At 57.3% G+C, this 19,633-nt stretch overlaps 2 protein-coding genes across 3 annotated transcripts; one reads left to right on the plus strand and one right to left on the minus strand.

Moving 5' to 3' along the window:
* Window positions 1-2,727: 2,727 nt before the first annotated feature.
* Window positions 2,728-5,110, plus strand: GNG13 (G protein subunit gamma 13). The gene is given in 3 exon segments (NM_001245678.1): window positions 2,728-2,839; window positions 3,843-3,965; window positions 4,629-5,110. Coding segments are annotated over 2 exon segments (129 nt in total). The 5' UTR covers window positions 2,728-2,839; window positions 3,843-3,942; the 3' UTR covers window positions 4,735-5,110.
* A 2-nt stretch (window positions 5,111-5,112) lies between these two features.
* CHTF18 (chromosome transmission fidelity factor 18) lies at window positions 5,113-19,565 on the minus strand. 2 transcript variants are annotated; one of them, XM_032751062.3, is made up of 22 exons: window positions 18,397-19,565; window positions 18,107-18,271; window positions 17,860-17,986; window positions 17,605-17,779; window positions 17,430-17,519; window positions 17,263-17,315; window positions 16,905-17,046; window positions 16,159-16,371; window positions 15,950-16,047; window positions 15,335-15,458; window positions 14,568-14,692; window positions 13,685-13,778; window positions 13,029-13,127; window positions 12,157-12,287; window positions 11,493-11,655; window positions 11,195-11,419; window positions 10,365-10,514; window positions 9,340-9,470; window positions 7,289-7,421; window positions 6,444-6,554; window positions 5,798-5,855; window positions 5,113-5,379 (listed from the first exon to the last, which is right to left on the minus strand). In XM_032751062.3, exons 1-22 carry the CDS (start codon window positions 19,481-19,483, stop codon window positions 5,243-5,245), a joined length of 3,831 nt encoding a protein of 1,276 aa, XP_032606953.3. In that variant the 5' UTR covers window positions 19,484-19,565; the 3' UTR covers window positions 5,113-5,242. The 2 variants fall into 2 exon arrangements, with proteins under 2 accessions (XP_032606953.3, XP_072791629.1); XM_072935528.1 differs by having other exon boundaries at window positions 11,493-11,727.
* Between the last annotated feature and the right edge of the window lie 68 nt (window positions 19,566-19,633).

The following is a 19,633-nucleotide window of genomic DNA, read 5'->3' on the forward strand; positions in this document are numbered from 1 at the left end:
GTTTTTTTTGGCTTTGGTTTCTTTGGGTTTTTTTTATATTGGGTTTTTTTTCTTGGGTATTTTGGTCCTGTTTTTTTTGGGGGGGGGGGGTTGGGGTTTTTTGGCTTTGAGGTTTTTTTGCCTCTTTGGGTTTTTTGCTTTAGGTTTATTTTGTTGGGGGGATTGGGTTTTTGGGGGTTTTTTGGGGAGGTTGATTTTTTTAGGAAGCTGAGGGTTTTGGCAAGGGTTTAGGAAAAAGCACAAGGTGGGTTTTTTTAGGAAATTGAGAGATTTTGGGTTGTTTAGGATGTTGAGAGGGCATTGGGGGTGGGATGTTTTTTTGGAGTTGAGAGGGTTTTGGTGGGGGGTTAGGGGTTTTTAGGGAGTTGAGGGATTTTGATGGTTTGGGGGTTTTTGTGGAGTTGAGATTTTCCTTTGAGTGTTGGGTTTTTGGTTTGGGGTTTCTTTTTGAGGTTGGAATTTTTGCCTTGGGGTTGGACTGGGCCCCTCATCCCAGAACCCCAAAGAGGGGATGGGAACAGATTGGGGGCAGGTGCTTTGTGTCCTCTTCCAGCAATTTCATCTGGAAAAATGGGGAAATTTCACCTGGAAAATGGGGACATTTCACATGGAAAAATGGTGACATTACATCTGGGAAAATGGGGAAATTTCATCCGGGGAAATTTCACCTGGAAAAATGGTGAAGTTTCACCTGGAAAAATGATGGAATTTCACCTGAAAGAATGGTGACATTTCACCTGGAAAAAGGCTGATATTTCACCTGGAAAAATGGGGACATTTCACCTGGAACATCATGGATTTCACCTGGAAAATTGTGAGTTTACAGGATTTCCCTGAAGTCTGGAGTGGGAATGTCCCCCCAGCACCAAGGGGGTCCCATCCTCTAATTGCTCCCATTTCTAATTAATCACTCTCATTTCTAATTAATAGTTTCCAATCTCTTCCCTTTCTCCCAGAGCAGTGAACAGAAACCCACTCTGAGCATATTTATGGAAAATTTAAGGAAAATTTCCAGCCCTTCACCCTCAGCCAGCCCCTTCCTGCTGGTGGATTCTGTGCTTGGTGCCTGATCTCCAGGAAAACCCTCTGGAACTGGGGCTGGACATTCCTGGGAACTTCCTTCACTTTTTTTTTTTTTTTCCACATTTTCTCCCACTTTTTGATTTTCCCCTCATGACAAGAGATGTGGAGGGGCTGGAGAATCCCTGAGGGAGCTGGGAAAGGGCTGGAGAATCCCTGAGGGAGCTGGGAAAGGGCCCAGCCTGGAGAAAAGGGGGATCCCAAAGAGAGAAGCTTTGCAGCAGAGCCCTCCCTAAACCTTCTTCACTTATTTTTTTAATTTTCTTTTTCCACATTTTCTCCCACTTTTTGATTTTCCCCTCTGATCCCACTTTTCTGCAGGCTGAGCCCCATCCCAGCTCCTCAGCCCTTCCTGGGCCTCCTGCCCCAGCCCCTTTTCCCTGTCCTTGGCCCTAAATAAATTTGGGACAGCTCTGAGGAGCGGGACCGAGTCCCTGCCCAGCTCCCCTGGCATCGCAGGGACATTTCCAGCTGCTCTCCCAGCTGGAAATCCCGGGATTTAATCCCAGGACTATGGAAATGGCAGGATAACAGATGGCTGAGCTCCTTAATATTGCAGAGCCCGGGGAGCTCAGCGTCCCTACATCTGCAAAATCCGGGGGGCTGCACCCCAAATCCCTGGAATTGCACCCCCTGCTCCTGCCTGGGGGATGGGATGGACCCCAAATCCCTGGAATCAGCCCCTGCTCCTGCCTGGAGTGTGGGATTCACCCCAAATCCCTGGAATCAGCCCCTGCTCCTGCCTGGAGTGTGGGATTCACCCCAAATCCCTGGAATTGCACACTGCTCCTGCCTGGGTCATGGGATGGACCCCAAATCCCTGGAATCACCCCCTGTCCTGCCTGGAGGGTGGGATGGAACGGGATTCCCGGCTGGAGCCGCATTCCCGGGGCAGCAGCGCCGGGATCGGGGCGGGAGCCCCGCGGGGCCGGGGGAGCCCCGGGCAGCAGAGGGGCACAGAGAAAACGCAGCACTTCCTAATAGAGCTTAAATTTTATATTTCCTGTATATTGTCCTGTGAGGTGCCGCTTTCGGGAAGCCTTGATATATTTATTTTTATAATTTTATTTCTACTTATGTTTAATTTATATTTTGCTTTTGTATTTATATTTTAATTGTATACTTAGAGTTTTATTTTATATTTATATTTATATTGTATATTGATAGTTTTATCTTTATATTTATATTTTAATTTGATATGTATAGCTTTATTTTATATTAATTTTATATTTTTGTTTTAAATGTATATGTTTATATTTTAATTTAATATGTATAGTTTTATTTTATATTCATTTTATATTTTGATTTTAAATTTATATGTTTATATTTTAATTGTATATGTATAGTTTTATTTTATATTAATTTTAGATTTTTATTATTTATATGTTTATATTTTAATTTTATATGTATAATTTTGTTTTATATTAATTTTAGATTTTTATTTTTATTTATAAATTTATATATTTATATTTTCATTTTATATGAATATAAAGAGTGGAGGGCAGCCGGGATAACCCCAATTCCCGAGCCCGGCCGGGTACCGGGAGCCGCCTCCATCCCGGGCGCTCCGGCGGAGCCAAATCCCCCGGGAGCGGCGGGGGGAGGCGGTGCCGGGATCCGCTGCTGCCGCTCCCGCCGCGCTCCCGCAGATTGTCCCGAGCCTTTGGCATCTCCGGGAGCCGGGAAAGAGCTGCGGGAGCACCGCCAGGCCCGGGCTGCGGACCGGCCCCGATTCTCTGCTGCCGAATCCCCAAACCAGGTGGGAGAGGGATGGGGATGAGCGGGATGGGATGTGCGGGATGGGATGTGCGGGATGGGGATGAGTGGGATGGGATGTGGATGTGTGGGATAGATGGGGATGTGTGGGATGGATGAGGATGAGCGGGATGGGATAAGCGGGATGTGGATGTGTGGGATGGGATGAGAGGGATGGGATGTGCGGGATGGGATGAGCGGGATGGGAGTGCGGGATGGGATGAGCGGGATGGGATGAGCGGGATGGATGGGGATGTGCAGGATGGGATAAGCGGGATGGGATAAGCAGGATGGGATGTGCGGGATGGGATGAGCGGGATGGGATGTGCAGGATGGGATGGGCGGGATGGGATGAGCGGGAGGCACCCCAAGGGAGGGGAAGGGGCTGATCCCACTCCCAAATTGGGATGGGTTTGGGTTGGGATGGAGCTGTGCCCGCTGTGCCCGCAGGAGGGTCTCACCCTGCCGGCACCTCCAGCCCTTCCCTGCCCGCTCTCCCGGAGCTGGGGCACCCCTGGGGTTCACGGCTTGGGGACAGGGAACTGTCTCCTTGTGCCACCAGCTTTTGGGGTGACACAGGGGCCACCCCACTGCGGGCACTGCTTGAGCTCCCTCAGCTGCCGTGCCTCAGTTTCCCCATCACGCCCGCCCTCCCTCCCCCGGGGTCACATTTGCTTCCACCAAATCCCTCCTGGTCCCTTCAGAGCCGTGGCCAGGCAGGAAAAGGACAAACAGCCCCTTCCCAAAGAGCCTCGGGCTGCTCCTGGCTGCTCCCCACCCAAACTTCTGTCAGATCTGCCTCAGTCGCTGCGTTCTGCACGAGAGGGGCACTGGGCAGCCTTTGCCCCAACCAAAACAACCCCAAAAGCTCCTGGAGCCCTTGGCTGCTCCTCTGTGGGCTTGGAAACCTCCCCAGAGCCTGGGGATGCTGGCCCCATCCCGGGGGAGCCTTTGGGGTGCATCTGAGGGATCAGGGCAGGACAAGGCACCAAAATCCCCATTCCCAGCCCAACGGAGCCCTCGGAGAGCGCGATGGATGAGTGGGATCTCCCACAATGGAAAAAAGAGGTGGAAAGCCTCAAATACCAGCTGGCCTACAAGAGGGAGATGTCCTCCAAGACTATACCTGAGTGAGTGGGGCCTTTCCTTTCCTTTCCTTTCCTTTCCTTTCCTTTCCTTTCCTTTCCTTTCCTTTCCTTTCCTTTCCTTTCCTTTCCTTTCCTTTCCTTTCCTTTCCTTTCCTTTCCTTTCCTTTCCTTTCCTTTCCTTTCCTTTCCTTTCCTTTCCTTTCCTTTCCTTTCCTTTCCTTTCCCTTCCCTTCCCTTCCCTTCCCTTTCCCTTTCCCTTTCCCTTTCCTTTTTTCCCATCCCAGTGCCCCCAAGAGCAGAACCCACCCCCCTTTTTCCCCCCTCAGCTCCTGGGGGTGCTCCAGATGAGATTTTCCCTTTCTGGATCTCCAAGCCCCAGGGCCAGAACCCCCCCGGTGTCCCCGAGCCCTTCCCAGCTGCCCAGGCTCTGCTGGTGCCAGGCTGTGGTGGCACCTCCTGACCCCGGGGTGTCCCCTGGCAGCCCCCAGGGCACAGATCCCCCCTTCCCAGAGCTTTGCAAAGCTCAAAACACTTCAAATCACGGATGGCTCAGCTCCCTGCCTGCTTTGTCTCAGAGCTGAGGATATGTCCCCCCCAGGATTCCCCCACCAGAGCAGGATTTACCCCGAGCCCCCCAAATCCCCCCTTTTTGCCCCAAATTCCCCCTGGGGCTGTGCTCACCCTCCCTCCCTCCCCTCTCCGCAGGTTTGTGAAGTGGATCGAGGATGGAATTCCTGAGGATCCCTTCCTGAACCCGGAGCTGATGAAGAACAACCCCTGGGTGGAGAAAGGCAAATGCATCATCCTCTGAGACAGAGCTTGCATTCCTCAGCCCCAGCTCCAACACAGAACCCCAACAAAAGCCCTGCCCGCTCCTCCTCTCCTCTCTTGTAGCTGTAGAAGGGTTTTAGAAATGGGGGGAACACGGGGAAACGCCCCAGGAGGGGCAGCCTGGGGGGAGGAGCAGCAAAAGCTGCTCCAGGGGCGTGCTGCAGCTTCATCTCACACTACACCAACCCAAAAAAGGCAGATTTTTGCAACTTGTAAAGAAGCTTTTTATCAACCCCCCCATTTTTAGCAGTTTTAGATACTTTTGTACGCTGTAGGATATTGCTTCCCAGCAAACTAGGCAGAGTCTGGCACCTTGAGGTTTATGACTGAAATAAACAGAGCAATACTTCACTACTGATTTTTTTTCCTGATAAGTTTTATTTCTTTTTTAAACAAAATAATTGGGTAATAAAAAACACTACCTCGAGCTGATGGCCACACAGCCTCTCCAGGGGCTGGAAAGGCAAAGGCAGCTGATCCCTGGTGCCCTAGAGCAGGTCCCTGATGTAGAGGTTCCTCCTGACAGCGTTGGAGAAGCCCTCGTTGAAGCGGAACCAGACGTCGCTCCTCCCCACGGCCTTGCCCATCTGCAGCTCCAGGGATTCCTCCTTGGAAACCCGAGGGGCTGCAGGGGGAAAATCCACTTTAAAACCAGCCAGGAAACCTTCAACTCATCAGCTGTGCCCTGCCTGAGAGGGGGGATGTGGGGAGGGTCTGCAAGGGCAGAGCTGATGCTCCCAAATCCTGAATGCTGCAGCTAAAAATTCACCTCCAATTGCCTTTGGATGGGGTCAGAATCCATGGATGTGCCCACAGGAACTCCCTGCCAGCTGGACTGGGCACAGTTTGTCCCTGCTGCTGTCCCCTGGGGATGGGGCTGAGGGACAGGAGCCCCTCTTTGGGAATGGGGAGAGCCCCCAGTGGCACCCAGGGCCACCCTGTCCCTGTGCCACCACCTGGGGCTGGAGCCACCCCATCCCTGTGCCACCCACCCAGAGCTCAGGGACACTCTGTCCCTGTGCCACCCACCCTGTGTCACCCACCTGGGGCCGTGGCCGCCTCTTTCCTCTGGAGTGGCCTCCCAAAAAAATCCAGTTCAGGCTGTGGGAAGCAAAAAGTAGGAACAGGGTTGGCTCTGCACTTCCAGCTGCTGCTCAGAGGGACAAAACCACGGCAGGGTCGTCCCTGGGCAAGGCTCAGCCACCCCAAGGCTCCTCTGAGCAAATCCTGCAGGAAGGGCCTGGGAATGCCAACAGCAGCCAAATTTGGGGGAAAGACAAAATGTGAGGCTCAGGTGGGGTTTTATACCCAGGTAAGGGCAGGCAGCTGAGCCCTGGAGAGGGGCAGTGCCAGGGAAGGATCCCAGCTCCTCTCGGGGTGCCCAGGGTGGGATCGTTCCAGAGCAGCTTTTCCACACTGCTTTCCCACAGAGCCCAAATTCAGCTATTTCAGCCCAAATTCCCACAGCTCCTCCCTCCCCCAGCCCTGAAAACTTCCTGGGACACATCCAAAATGTCACCCAGCTCCCATTCACGCCGATGCCTGTACGGGAACCACGGAGCTGAGCTGGGCTATTGTAGGAACCTGGGCTAAAAATCCAAATTCCAGCAGAGCCAGGGAGTGCCTGGCAGCCCAGGGAAGAGCTGGTGGGAAGTGGGGCAGGAATTGGGGCAGGAATTGGGGCCTGACCTTGTCCTGCAGCGCTGCTCTGCTCACGATGTGCTCCAGGCGCTGCCGATGGTTGGGGATCCCCGCTGGCTCCGTGTCCCCTCGCTCCTCCCCGGGGCCATTCCTGGGGTCCTGTGGGGAGCAAGAGATGAGCCAGGCTCCACTCAGGGTGTCTGAGCTGCAGGCTTGGCCACTGAGCATCTGCCACCCCCTTGGCCTGCAACATCCCAAGGATTTTTCCAGCATTTTTTGCCTCCTGGGATCACCTGCAGCCCCTTTCCCTGGGATTTCACATCCATACCATGTAAACAGGAGCCTTCAGAGAGGTTTCTGCAGCTTCTCTTTGTCCCACACATCTCCCAGGAGCCATTCTCCTGCTCCAAGGGGCTCCCAGGGATTAATTATCCTGCTGGCACCAGGGCAGGGCAGGCATCAGCTACACCCAGGATGTTTCTCCACCTTTTCCACCCCTTCCCATCTTTTCCTGCCTCCAGGAGAACGTGCAGAGCCCCTCTGCTGCTCCTGGGGGCTTTGGGACCTCTGGAAGTGGCAGCAGCCAGGGAAGAGCTCACCAGGAAGGCAGGGAAGAGCTCACCTCTCACATGGCCAGGTACAAACAGCAGCCAACAATTCCCACCTAAAATTCCCACCTCCTCACACCCTGCACAGCGGAAGGGCTCAAAGCTTGAACTCCCTGCAGAAATTCCTGCAAAAAGCTGAGCCCTGCAGCCCAGCCCAGCTGTGCAGGGAAACAGCTGCAGCCAGAGGGGTTAATCCTGGATTTCCACTCAGCAGCTTGGGGATGAACAAATCCCTGGGCATTTCCTCCACATCCACAGCCCTGGCAGCCTTTTGGCAATGCCCACCTGAGCCAGGTTCCTTGCCTCTGCCCTCCTCATCTTCTCCAGCTCGATCTCCCTGGCAATGAGCTGCTTGGCCTGGTAGCTGAGCTGCCTGCGGGCCGGCAGCTCCGGGAAGCGGCACACGGCCTCCAGGTTCCTGCAGCACGGGAAAAAACAGGGAATAAACTCCAAAAAACAGCCAGCTCTGTGCTGCCTGCCAGCCCCAGCATGGGAAAAACAGGGAAACAGGGAATCAACCCCAAAAAGCAGCCAGCTCTGTGCTGCCTGCCAGCCTCAGCATGGGAAAAACAGGGAAAACAGGGAATAAACCCCAAAAAACAGCCAGCTCTGTGCTGCCTGCCAGCCCCAGCATGGGAAAAACAGGGAAACAGGGAATCAACCCCAAAAAGCAGCCAGCTCCATCCCAGCATGGGAAAAAAAACAGGGAAAACAGGGAATCAACCCAAAAAGCAGCCAGCTCCATTCCAGCAGAGGAAAAAAACAGGGAAAACAGGGAATAAACCACAAAAAGCAGCCGGCTCCATCCCAGCATGGGAAAAAAAACAGGGAAAATAGGGAATAAACCCCAAAAAACAGCTGGCTCCGTCCCAGCATGGGAAAAAAACAGGGAAAATAGGGAATCAACCCCAAAAAGCAGCCAGCTCCATCCCAGCATGGGAAAAAAAACAGGGAAAATTGGGAATCAACCCCAAAAAGCAGCCAGCTCCATCCCAGCATGGGAAAAAAAACAGGGAAAATTGGGAATCAACCCCAAAAAGCAGCCAGCCAGCCCCAGCACCTCCCAGCCCTGCCCCATGGCTGTTTCCTCAGTTCCCCCCCTGCCCCAGTGTGGGAATGGTAATGGGAATGCAGGAGGGATTAGAGGGGTTTAATCCTGGTTTGAAAGCACAAAGAGGAGATTTGGAACTGTGCTGGATTGCCCTGAAAAGCTCAGGGCACAGCACAGCCTTCAGAGCCACCCCGAGGTGCCAGGGACAGGATCAGGGGCATCCAGGCAGGAACAGGAGTTTGGGGTCATCAGAGCAGCTGGGTTGGTGACAGGGCAGGAGCCAGGCCTGTTTCAGTCTCCCCAGCACTGAGGAGCCACCAGTCCCTCTGCCAGCTCTCAATATTTCATATTTATCCACTATTTATCCACTACTTTTTGCTATTTATCCACTAATTTTTCCCTATTTATCCATTACTTATCCACTTTTTTTTTTCTGCTATTTATCCACTACTTATCCACTATTTCTTTTGCTATTTATCCACTATTTTTTTGCTATTTATTCATAATTTTTTTGCTATTTATCCACTATTTACTCACTGCTTATCCACTATTTTTTGCTATCTATCCACTATTTTTTTGCTATTTATCCACTATATTTTGCTATTTATTTACTATTTTTGCTATTTATTCATTTGTTTTTTGCTATTTATCCACTATTTTTTTGCTATTTATCCACTATTTACCCACTACCTATCCACTACTTACTATTTGTCCACTACTTATTCACTATTTATCCACTATTTATCCGCTACTTATCCACTATTTATTAAATATTTATCCACTACTTATTCACTATTTATCCACTACTTATTCACTATTTCTCCACTATTATTGCCCCTAAAATAAAAGCACAAAGCCCCGAGTCAGGTGGCTCTGCAGCCATTCAGAAATCAGTTGTCAAACCAATGCTTTAGAAAGTTTTAAAGAAATAAACTCCACGTTTTGCTGCTGACATCAGATTTGTTTGCCAGAGAGATGCTGGGACACAGGGACGTGCCCAGGTGGGTCAGCCCTGTCCTGCCACCTCCTGGGGATGGAGCCAAGCCAAAAGTCCCAACTCCTCCCTGAGGATCAGCACAGAATCCATCCTGGAATGGTTTGGGCTGGGAGGGATCTTAAAACCACCCAGCTCCAACCCCGATTGCTCCAAATCCCATCCAGCCCGGCCTTGGACACTTCAGGGATGGGGCAGCCACAGCTGCTCTGGGAATTGGATTCCAGGGCCTCCCCAGCCTCTCAGGGAAGGATTTTGAGTCCCCCTCGCCCTGCCCAGCCCGGCACTCACGGATCCAGCTTGAAGATGTACTGGCCCTCGGGCAGGCGCTCCTGCAGGTAGGTGAGGTTGTAGGTGAGCATGGTGCTGATGAGCTCAGCCAGCTGCTGCTTCTCCTTCAGGCTGTAGAGCTGCGTGTTCACCTGCCCAGGGGACAGCAGAGAACTTGGAAACCCCAAACAGCCCAAGCACGGGGTTTGTTTCTGGGTGAGGAACATCCCAGATCAAGCACAGGGTTTGCTTTTGGGAGAGGAAGGTCCCAAATCAAGCACAGGGTTTGGGAAGGACCCAGATCAAGCACAGGGTTTGCTTTTGGGAGAGGAAGGTCCCAAATCAAGCACAGGGTTTGGGAAGGACCCAGATCAAGCACAGGGTTTGCTTTTGGGTGAGGAAGGTCCCAAATCAAGCACAGGGTTTGGGAAGGACCCAGTCCAAGCACGGGGTTTATTTCTGGGTGAGGAAGGTCCCAAATCAAGTTTAGTCCTCTCTTAGGGATTTGTTTGTTTCTGGGTGAGAAGGTCCCAGATCAAGCATGGGGTTTATTTCTGGGTGAGGAAGGTCCAAGATCAAGTTTAGTCCTCTCTTGTTTGTTTGTTTCTGGGTGAGGAAGGTCCCAGTCCAAGCACGGGGTTTGTTTTTGGGTGAGGAAGGCCCCAAACCAAGCACAGGGTTTGGGAAGGACCCAGATCAAGCATGGGGTTTAGGAAGGACCCAGATCAAGCATGGGGTTTGTTTCTGGGTGAGGAACATCCCAGTCCAAGCACGGGGTTTACTTTTGGGTGAGGAATGTCCCAGACCAAGTTTAGTCCTCTCTCAGGGACACACAGGACAGAGCCTCTCCTGGATGGGGGTGCCTCAGAGCTCCCCAAAGCTCTGCTCAGCCAAGCCCAGCCCAGGTGGGACCCAGGACCTCTCCACACAGCCTGGCACCCCAAAACCTGCCCCCAGCATTGCACCAGCCCGGATTTGGGACACAAACCCAGGCTGGCTTGTTGGGGTAGGGTTTGCAGAGGGCTCAGCAGGGCAGGGACACTCACGGGCCGCAGTTTGGGGGCGATGATGTCCAGCAGCAGGCACAGCACGTCCAGCACCAGCGCCTGCAGCCCCACACAGCCGCGCGCGCCCGGCGCCATCCCCGACACCACGGACAGCAGCACGTTCTGCATCTGGCCCAGCCTGGCCACGGCCTGGGGACAGCACCACAGCCTCCCTCAGGCCGTGTCCTGCAGGGACACACCTGGGGAGGGCTGCTGCCCGAATCTGGGGTATTTAAATGATCCCAAAATTGTAGAAAGTCTCTGTCTTTCAGCCCCGCTGCCAAAGAAGTCATAATTCGTCTGTGCTGGTTTCAAGGTGGTTTATTCTGTTTATCTCTAATATGTTCTGCTGCCCTGCCGCAGCTCTGTCCTGCAGGGCAGCGTGTGGGGCTCTGCCCTCAGTGGGATGGTACAAACATTAAATACCACAAACTACCTGTGCTGGATTTACAATAACGTGCCAATATCTGTCACCTACGTTGGACAGTGTGTCCCCAGCCTGAACCAACAGAAAAATGCCAACACCACAGTGAAACATGGAGGGCGTGAAGAAGGAGAAAAAGGACAAGGCACACCCAATTTCCTCCATCTTGTCCCCTTTGGACCCCTAATCTAGAATCCTAAAATTTTACTTTTGCACCCATGCCACACTTAATTATTACTCATATCAAACACTCAGAGCTTGTAATTCACCCTGTAAGATTGAAAACTCTTTTCCATGGACAGAGATCACAGCCAGTGTCTCTGGGGGCTCTGTCCAGGGGGGTTCCTGACCCCTGCCAGGGCAGCCAGAGGGAATTCCTGGACTCCCACAGGCTGGCAGCACTTACCTCGGGCTGGCTGCTGGGGTATGCCAGGCGGGGCACGGTGGTGGCTGCGAAGAGCAGGTGGAAAGCCACGGGCACCAAGGGCAGGTAGCGCAGCAGCTGGAAGCTCTGGCCCTGCAGCACGGCCCGGCCCAGCAGGTCGGAGAAGCCCAGCCACTCCAGGGCCAGGCAGACGGAGCCCAGGCTGGAGTCCCGCACCTTCATGCTCAGGAAGTTCTCAAACAGGCCCTGGAAGCGAGTGTGGGATCAGGTGGGGCTCACCTGGCCGAGGGTCTGAGCTTCCCATTCCAGCTGCTCTCACCTGGGCCAGCTTCTCCTGCTCTCCCGAGGAGGTGGAGAGGTGCAGGATGTGGTGGAAGCGGTGGGAGGAGGAATTGAAGCCCCCTGAGCCCCCAGGGTGGGACAGGTCCTCGTCCCCCAGCAGGAGCTGGGCTGGCAAAGAGGGATCCATTCCTATCCTGTGCCTGGGGGAGCCCAAAGGGAAGAGTTGAGGGTTTCCCAGCGCTGGAGGAATATTTGGGTCCTTGGAAACTGGACTGGAGGCAATGCCAGTGATGAATTATTGAGTGGTAACAAAGCATCTGGAATGGCTTTAAATTGAGAGGAAAGGTTTAGAAGGACTATTCCCTGGGAGGGTGAGCAGGCCCTGGCACAGGGTGGATCCCTGGATCCCTGGCAATGCCCATGGACACGTTGGACAGGGCTGGGAGCAGCCTGGCACAGTGGAAGGTGTCCCTGCCATGGCAGGGGTGGCACTGGATGGGCTTTGAGGTCCCTTCCACCCCAAACCATGCCAGGATTCTATGATGGACACAAATCCCCTCAAGCAGCTGCTCTCCAGGACCTTGCAGGTCCCATCCAGCCTCCCTTGAACACTTCCAGGGATGGGGCAGCCACAACTTCTCTGGGAAATGGGAATGCCAACACCCAAGCACCCAACAAATGCAAAAACCCCCTCCTTCTACCTCTGGGGCTTGGGCAGCTGGAAGATCTCCTGCCAGATGGAGAAGAGCCCCTTGTTCTGGTCCTTCAGGCCAATCCTCATGGTCTGCACCATCTGCACACTCAGCTCCTTCTGCCCTCGGCCGTGCAGGAACTGCAGCAGGAGCAGGGCACGGAGGGGATGGGGACCCCGAAGCCCCTGGGAGCAGCTGGACACAGCCACCCCCCTCTTCCTCCACGTGTGGGGCTCAAAACACCCCAGGGGACCGGGTGATGCTTCAGGAAGGGACTTTTGCCCCCTCTGTCCCAGTGTGATCCTGGAGCTGCAGCAGGAGCGTGTCCCCAGGGCCATTGCTGTGTCCCTAGGGCCATCCCCATGTCCCCAAGGCCATCCCCATGTCCCCAAGGCCATGCCATGTCCTGATGGCCATCCCCATCGCCCCAGGGCCACACCGTGTCCTGACAGCCATGTCCATGTCCCCAAGGCCATCCCCATGTCCCCAGGGCCATCCCCATGTCCCCAGGGTCCTCCCAGTGTCCCCAAGGCCATCCCCATTTGCCCAGGGCCATCCCCATGTCCCCAAGGCCATCCCCATTTGCCCAGGGCCATTCCCATGTGCCCAAGGCCATCCCCACGTCCCCAAGGCCATCCCCATGTCCCCAGGGCCCTGGCAGTATCCTGATAGCCATCCCCATGTTCCCAGAGCCTTCCCTGTGTCCCCAGGGCCCTCTCCATGTCCCCATGACCCTCCCCGTGTCCCCAAGGCCATCCCCACGTCTCCATGTCCCTCCCTGTGTCCCCAGAGCCCTGGCAGTGTCCCCACGTCCCCATGTCCCTCCCTGGGTCCCTGTGTCCCTCCTCATGTCCCCATGTCCCCGGCAGTGTCCCCAGCACCTGCAGGGTGTTGATGCAGGCGCGGATGTCGCTGTCGGTTTTCTCGCACAGCGCCAGCAGCGCGCCCGTGTCCGCCCGCATGCCCTGCCGGAGCGCGATCTGCGGGACAGCGGGGCTCACACAGGGACAGCCACCACGGGGACAGGGACACCGAGGTACAGGGGACAGCGACCACGGGGACAGGGACACCGAGGTACAGGGGACAGCGACCACGGGGACAGGGACACCGACCAGGGGTACAGGGGACACTGACCAGGGGCACAGGGGACACCGAGGCACAGGGGACACCAACCACGGGGACAGGGGACACTGAGGCACAGGGACAGGGGATACCGAGGCACGGGGACAGGGGACACTGACCAGGGGGATGGGGGACACTGACCAGGGGGACGGGGGACACCGACCATGGGCACAGGGGACACCGAGGCACGGGCACAGGAGACACCGAGGCACAGGGGACACTGAGGCACAGGCACAGGGGACACCAACCAGGGGAACAGGGGACACTGAGGCACGGGCACAGGGGACACCGAGGCACGGGGACAGGGGACACCGAGGCATGGGCACAGGGACACCGACCACGGGCACAGGGGACACTGAGGCATGGGCACAGGGGACACCGACCACGGGCACAGGGGAGCTGGCAGAGCCCAGACCTCGCTGAGGCGCTGGACGAGGCGCGAGGGAGCGGTGCGGGGGAAGCTGAGCAGGAAGGATTGCTGCCGGAGCGGGCGCAGCGCGGGCACGAACCTGGGGAGGGAAACACAGGGGCTGAGAGAGAGCCCAGCATGGAATTCCCTTCCTAATCCTGCAGTTATTTCGGTTGGGAAAGGCCTCCCAGGGTGTGGAGTCCAACTGTTCCCCAAGCACTGCCAGGTCACCATGAAATGATGTCCCCAAGTGCCACATCCACACCGCTCTGAAATCCTCTCGGGGATGGGCACTCCACCACTGCCTTGAGCAGCCTGGAGCAACCGATGGCTGCCCTTTCCATGAAGGAATTTTCCCAAATATCCAATCTAAACTTTCCCTGGCCCAGCCTGAGGCCATTCCCACTCCTCCTGTTCCCTGGAGCAGAGCCTGACTCCCCGGCTGTCCCCTCCTGCAGGAGCTGTACAGAGCCACAAGGTCCCCCCGATCCCCCTTTTCTCCAGGCTCAGCCCCTTCCCAGCTCCCTCAGGAGTTCCCCAGCCCTTCCCAGCTCCCTCAGGAACTCTCCATCCCCTTCCCAGCTCCCTCAGGAACTCTCCATCCCCTTCCCAGCTCCCTCAGGGATTCTCCAGCCCTTTCCCAGCTCCCTCAGGAATTCTCCAGCCCCTTCCCAGCTCCCTCAGGGATTCTCCAGTCCTTTCCCAGCTCCCTCAGGGATTCTCCAGCCCCTTCCCAGCTCCATTCCTATCCCTGCACACTCTCAAACCAACGCCGAAACCAACCCCAGGCCTTGAAGAGCTGCACTCAGAGACACCCCCAGCAGCCACCTCCTGTCTGGGGGCAGGGTTTGGTGTCCCTGTCCCCTCCCCACGGGCAGGGGACACTCACTGGTCGTTGCAGATGCAGATGATGGGCCGGAGCAGGAGCCCTCCCTCGCGCCGCCGCCGCCCCGCGCCCGCCTCGGCCTCGCCGTCCTTCCGCTGGATGATGGCCAGCAGGACATTGATGGAGGCCTGGGGGAACAGGGATGGAGGGATGGCTCTTGCTCAAAACAAGGGTGGAGGGATGGGTTCTTGCTGGAAACAGGGATGGGTGTTGCAGAATTTCTGAGAGAGAGAGGGCATGATTTATGTCTGGAGTGAGAATTGAGCTACCCCTCAGACTAGGCCCCTGATAAGCGCCTTGGTGGGGCCTGGAAGCTTTTGACACAGTAAGAATTCAGTTGTGGTGCAGTTAGAAATTATGTTAAGGTAACTACAAAGTAATGAGCTATCAGAGTGTGAATTAGAGTAGAACTGCAGTGTGAAAAGCTTGACCACCTTAAGGCAAAGACAAACAATGTTGGCTTGCCAAGAGATTGCCTTTGTAAACTGTAAACTATGTAGAAGTGTATATAAACTGCCATCTTCTCACTAACAAAGGGAGAATGCTGCATTAACCGTATTGGTTGGATGTGTGTTCTGTCCAGCTTTCCTGCTTTATGAGGTCCCTGAGTTTGGATGGGTTCTTGCTGGAAACAAGGATGGGAGAGACGGATTCTTGCTGGAAACAAGGATGGAGGGATGGATTCTTGCTGGAAACAAGGATGGAGGGACGGATTCTTGCTCGTGGAAGGGTGGAGGAGCTGCTGATGGGGCCATGTCTGAGGGACTCACCGCGGGCGCGCCGTCGATCTCATCGATGATGAGGCAGTTGGGCCTCTCGTGGGAGCCCAGCACCGACCTCATCTGGGTGGCAGCTTCAATGCGGGTCTGGAACACCTCGGGGCTGCGGTCATCGCTGCGAGGGGACACGGGGACGGCTGACCTCAGGGGTGGGGACACTGCTAGCACCACCCCTGGGACAGCATCACCCCTGGGACAGCATCACCTCCACAACAGCATCACCCCTGGGACAGCAGCACCCTCGGGACAGCAGCACCTCCACCATCACCCCTGGGACAGCATCACCTCCAAAACATCTTCACCTCTGGGACACCATCATTCCCAGGACACCATCACCTCCACCTCCAGAACAGCATCAGTCCCAGGCCACCATCATCTCCAGCATCACCTCTGCCACAGTATCACCTTCCCCCTTTTGTGGGCAGGGCATGGGCTCACCCGGCACCCAGGGGCTCTCACCCGGCACCCAGGGGCTCTCACCCGGCACCCAGGGGCTCTCACCTGGCACCCAGGGGCTCTCACCCGGCACCCAGGGGCTCTCACCCGGCACCCAGGGGCTCTCACCTGGCACTCAGGGGCTCTCACCTGGCACCCAGGGGCTCTCACCTGGCATTCATCTCCACGGCGTTGTACCCCGCATGCCTGGCGATGACGTGGGCCAGCGTGGTCTTGCCCAGGCCAGGGGGCCCACAGAGCAGGGCCACCTGTGGCACAGAAAGGAGGTCACCCCTGGAGGGGACCGCCTTGGAGGGGACAACGCTGCTCCTCAGCTGGCGGCAGCAGAGGCACCCACAGCCACGTCCCCTCCTGCTCACCTTGTGTTTGGGTCTCTTGTGCTGGTCCAGCTCGGCCTCCAGCATCTCCTCGGTGAGCTGGACCTTGCTTTTCCACTTGTTGGGATGTTCCTTGGGATGGCTGAGCTGGGGATGAGCTGCAGGGCTGGGTTTGGGTTTCTTGCCAGCCTTGTCCTTGCCGAACACCACCGTGTCCCACAGCTTGAGCCACTTCAGCAGGCAGCGGTTGGTGTACTGCAGGAAAGCAGGAAAACCCATGGAACCCACGGAAAATCCAGCCTGGGGCAGAGGAAGGCTCTGCTTCATGGAGGAGCTGCTCAGGGCTCCACCTGGCAGCTCCCTGGGACAAGGTGGGAATGTTTCCCTTCCCAGGGAAAGCCTGGGTAAGTCACACCAGCCCCATCCCTGCTGGCCCTGCTCTCTCTTGCCTCAACTCAGCAATTCCCAGCCTCTCCAATTCCCTACAAAACTTCTAACATTCCCCCCAAAAAAAAATCCAAAATAGCCAACAATTTCTGGTTAAAATCCTCCCTATCTTTTTTGTCTCATTTTGGTCACATTCCATAGTTTTTTCTGCCTAACATCCCCAGCCTGCAGTGCAAACCTGCCACCCCAAGCTCCCAGGGACTCACAGGCAGAGCAGCACAGACACAGTGCTTCCCCAGCCAGCGCTTCCAAAGGCAATTCCTGATCCCACAGCAATAAGGAAGAGCTGCAGAGGTGCTGACCCCACCCATCCCAAGCCCCCCTTTGTCCCAGCACCTCACATCATCACTGAGCAGCTCCATATAGCGCTGGGGGGTGAACTTGTCCACCCAGAGGCAGTGGGGTGCAGACTCCTCCTGGGCTGCTGGAGCCGTGTCCATGCTGGGATCCGGGCTCTCGGTGCTGGCCTCGCTCCCCAGGCAGCTGCAGCATTAATTCATTCACCCCAAAGCACCCCAGGAGTCAGGGCAGGGTGGGAATTCCACCCAGACTCCCCAAGCAGGGGGGGGGATGAGGGCAAAAAGGCTCCTCTGCTTGCAGGTGCTCCAAAATTTGATCCTGCAGGAGCAGCTGGGAGGCAAATCCAGCAGCGTGGCAGGGACTGGGGAGGGATTGAGGGATTTCACCCCAACATCTCACCTGTTTATGATCTCTGTCAGCTGCTGGGAGGCCTCCAGAACCTGCCTGCATCGCTTGAGCAAAACACAGAGGGGTGAGAGACAACCCCAGTCCATGGCTGGGGGGCAGGGATTTGGGAGCCAGCAGGGGTGGCAGGGACAGAGGGGAAGGTCAGGGACATGTGGTACCTCCTGATCCACCTGCTCCTTCAGGTAGGAGAAGGGCACTCCCAGCAAGTGGAGTGGCCTGCGAGCGTTCCAGCCCAGGGAATCTGGGAGCTGCAAGGACACAGCACCACCAGCCCCCTCCTGAGCCACCTGGAGGCCACAGAGGAGCAACCCCGACCTTCAGATCCCTCCTCACCTCCAGCCCTGTCCCGCAGGGATCATCCCTCAGCACCAGGAAGACCCTGGTGCCCTGGGTGGATGTCACATTGATGTAATCCTCCAGGATGGGGGCTCTCCTCAGGACCTTCTTCTTTTCCAAGGGTGGTGTGGTCTGCAGGGGGATCATTCCACTCACGTCCAGGCGGCTCGAGCTGGAAAACACCAAATTCCTTCAGCAGGGGAAGAGCCCTTCTGCTCCCTCCTGTTAAAAATGGGGTTCAGGGTGGCCAACCTGGTATTGTGGGGAGCCAGAGGTGCCTCTGGGCCACCATCCCAGGAGACATCCGGAGCCAGCTCATCGTCTGCACCAAAATCGAGCTTCTTAACAGCTTCCAGGCGCTGCCGCTTCGGCCTCGGGGCTGGAGCAAGCGGAGAGCATCACCTCGGACCGTGGTACCCAGGGGATGCTCCGGCAGCCGGCACCGCGCGGGGCGGGCGGACAGCGGGCAGCAGCGCCCGGGCAACCGGGTCAAACCTACTGCGGGGCTCGGCTGCTGCCGGGGACACGGCGGGGACACAGTCCCGGTCCCTCTTCCTGGCGCCGGTAACCCCGGGAGAACCCCCGGGGAGGTCGGGCTCCTCCGGCGGCTGCCTCCTGCCGCGGAACTGCGATGTTTTGGGGCCGGCGGGTGGGGATGGCCCATCTGTGAGAGGGATCAGATCACGGTGCTGATCACCGGAGGGACCCGCGGCGGGACGGGCACACACGGGCGCGCAAAGCACGGTGCCGCCCGCTCCCTCCCTCCGCCGCCTCCGCAGCAGCGCCCACCTCCCAGCTCGGCCAGCACCTCCAGCTCGTCGGCGAAGCGCTCGTAGAAGCCATCCTCGGGGCCATCCTCGGGGCCATCCTCGGGGCCATCCTCGGGGCCGGGCTCGGTGTCCGCCATGGGCCGCGCCGCCGCCACACCGGCCCCGCGCCCGCCGCGCTTCCGCCCGCGCGCCGCGGACCCGGCGCTGATTGGGCGCGGCGCGCGAGGGCTGCAGGCGGGGCCGGCGCTGATTGGGCACGGCGCGCGGGCGGGCGCGGCGGGGCCGGCGCTGATTGGGCACGGCGTGCGGGCGGGCACGACGGAGCCGGCGCTGATTGGGCACGGCGTGCGGGCGGGCGCGGCGGGGCCGGCGCTGATTGGACGCGGTGTGAGCGCTGCCGGCGGGCGCTGCGGGAGCGCGGACGGGGCCGGTCCCCCCGGCCGGGGCTGGGTCCGGGTCCGGGTCCGGGTCTGGGTCCGGGTCCGGGTCCGGGTCCCGGTCCGGGTCCGGGTCCGCTCCGCCCTGCCCGGATCACTTCTGCCCTGCCCGGGTCCTCCCCGCCGTGCGAGTCCCCGCCCCGCGTCCCCTGTCCCCTCCCCTCCGTCCCGTGCCCTCCGGCGGAGCCGCCGCACTCGCGGCCGGGCTGCGGCGGGGCGAGGCCGGTGGCCGCCGCCGGGATGGGCAGAGGCGGCACCGCGCGGCTGCGGGGCCCCCACGCGTGACAGCGCGGCGGGGATGGATGCGCCTCCCACGCGCGGCGGGACTGCGCCGTGACACGGGCGCGGCAGCGCTGCTGTAGCATCCGCACCGCTGCGGGACAGGCGGGGTGACAGCGGCGTGGCGCTGGTGGCTCGGCAGCACCGGTACATCTCCGTTCCCTGCTGCGGTATCCCACCTCCAGGCCCTGCTCCCTGCCCGCCCCGCGTGTCTCGGCCCGCTGTGCCCATCCCGGGGTGCCCATCCCGCAGCTGGACGTTCCTCATCCCGATCCCCCTCTCGCTCTCTCTGCCCCGCAGGGCCATGGAGCCGGGCACTATCGACAACCTGTCCATCCTGTACCAGAGCTCCGACTTCATCGTGGTCAACAAGCACTGGGACCTGCGCATCGACAGCAAGATGTGGTACGAGACGCTGACCCTGCAGAGCCAGCTCAAGCACCGCTTCCCCGAGCTGGCCGACCCCGACACCTACTATGGCTTCAGGTGAGCCCCTGGGCACCGAGCCCCGCTCTGCCCTCAGCTGGGGACACTCCTGAG

The sequence above is a fragment of the Taeniopygia guttata genome, chromosome 14 (assembly GCF_048771995.1).
Source record: "Taeniopygia guttata chromosome 14, bTaeGut7.mat, whole genome shotgun sequence".
In the NCBI taxonomy this organism is placed as follows: Eukaryota; Metazoa; Chordata; class Aves; order Passeriformes; family Estrildidae; genus Taeniopygia; species Taeniopygia guttata.

What these genes read in the sequence shown, in the direction of transcription:
- CHTF18 (XM_072935528.1), bottom strand. Translation starts at nt 19,483, where the DNA reads ATGCGCAGGTCCCAGTGCTTGTTGACCACGATGAAGTCGGAGCTCTGG. An exon ending in AGGAGCAGGTGGATCAGGAG is followed by an intron (nt 17,316 to 17,429) that starts GTACCACATGTC and finishes GTTTTGCTCAAG; the next exon opens with CGATGCAGGCAGGTTCTGGA. An exon ending in CAGCTGCCCAAGCCCCAGAG is followed by an intron (nt 11,728 to 12,156) that starts GTAGAAGGAGGG and finishes CATTGCCTCCAG; the next exon opens with TCCAGTTTCCAAGGACCCAA.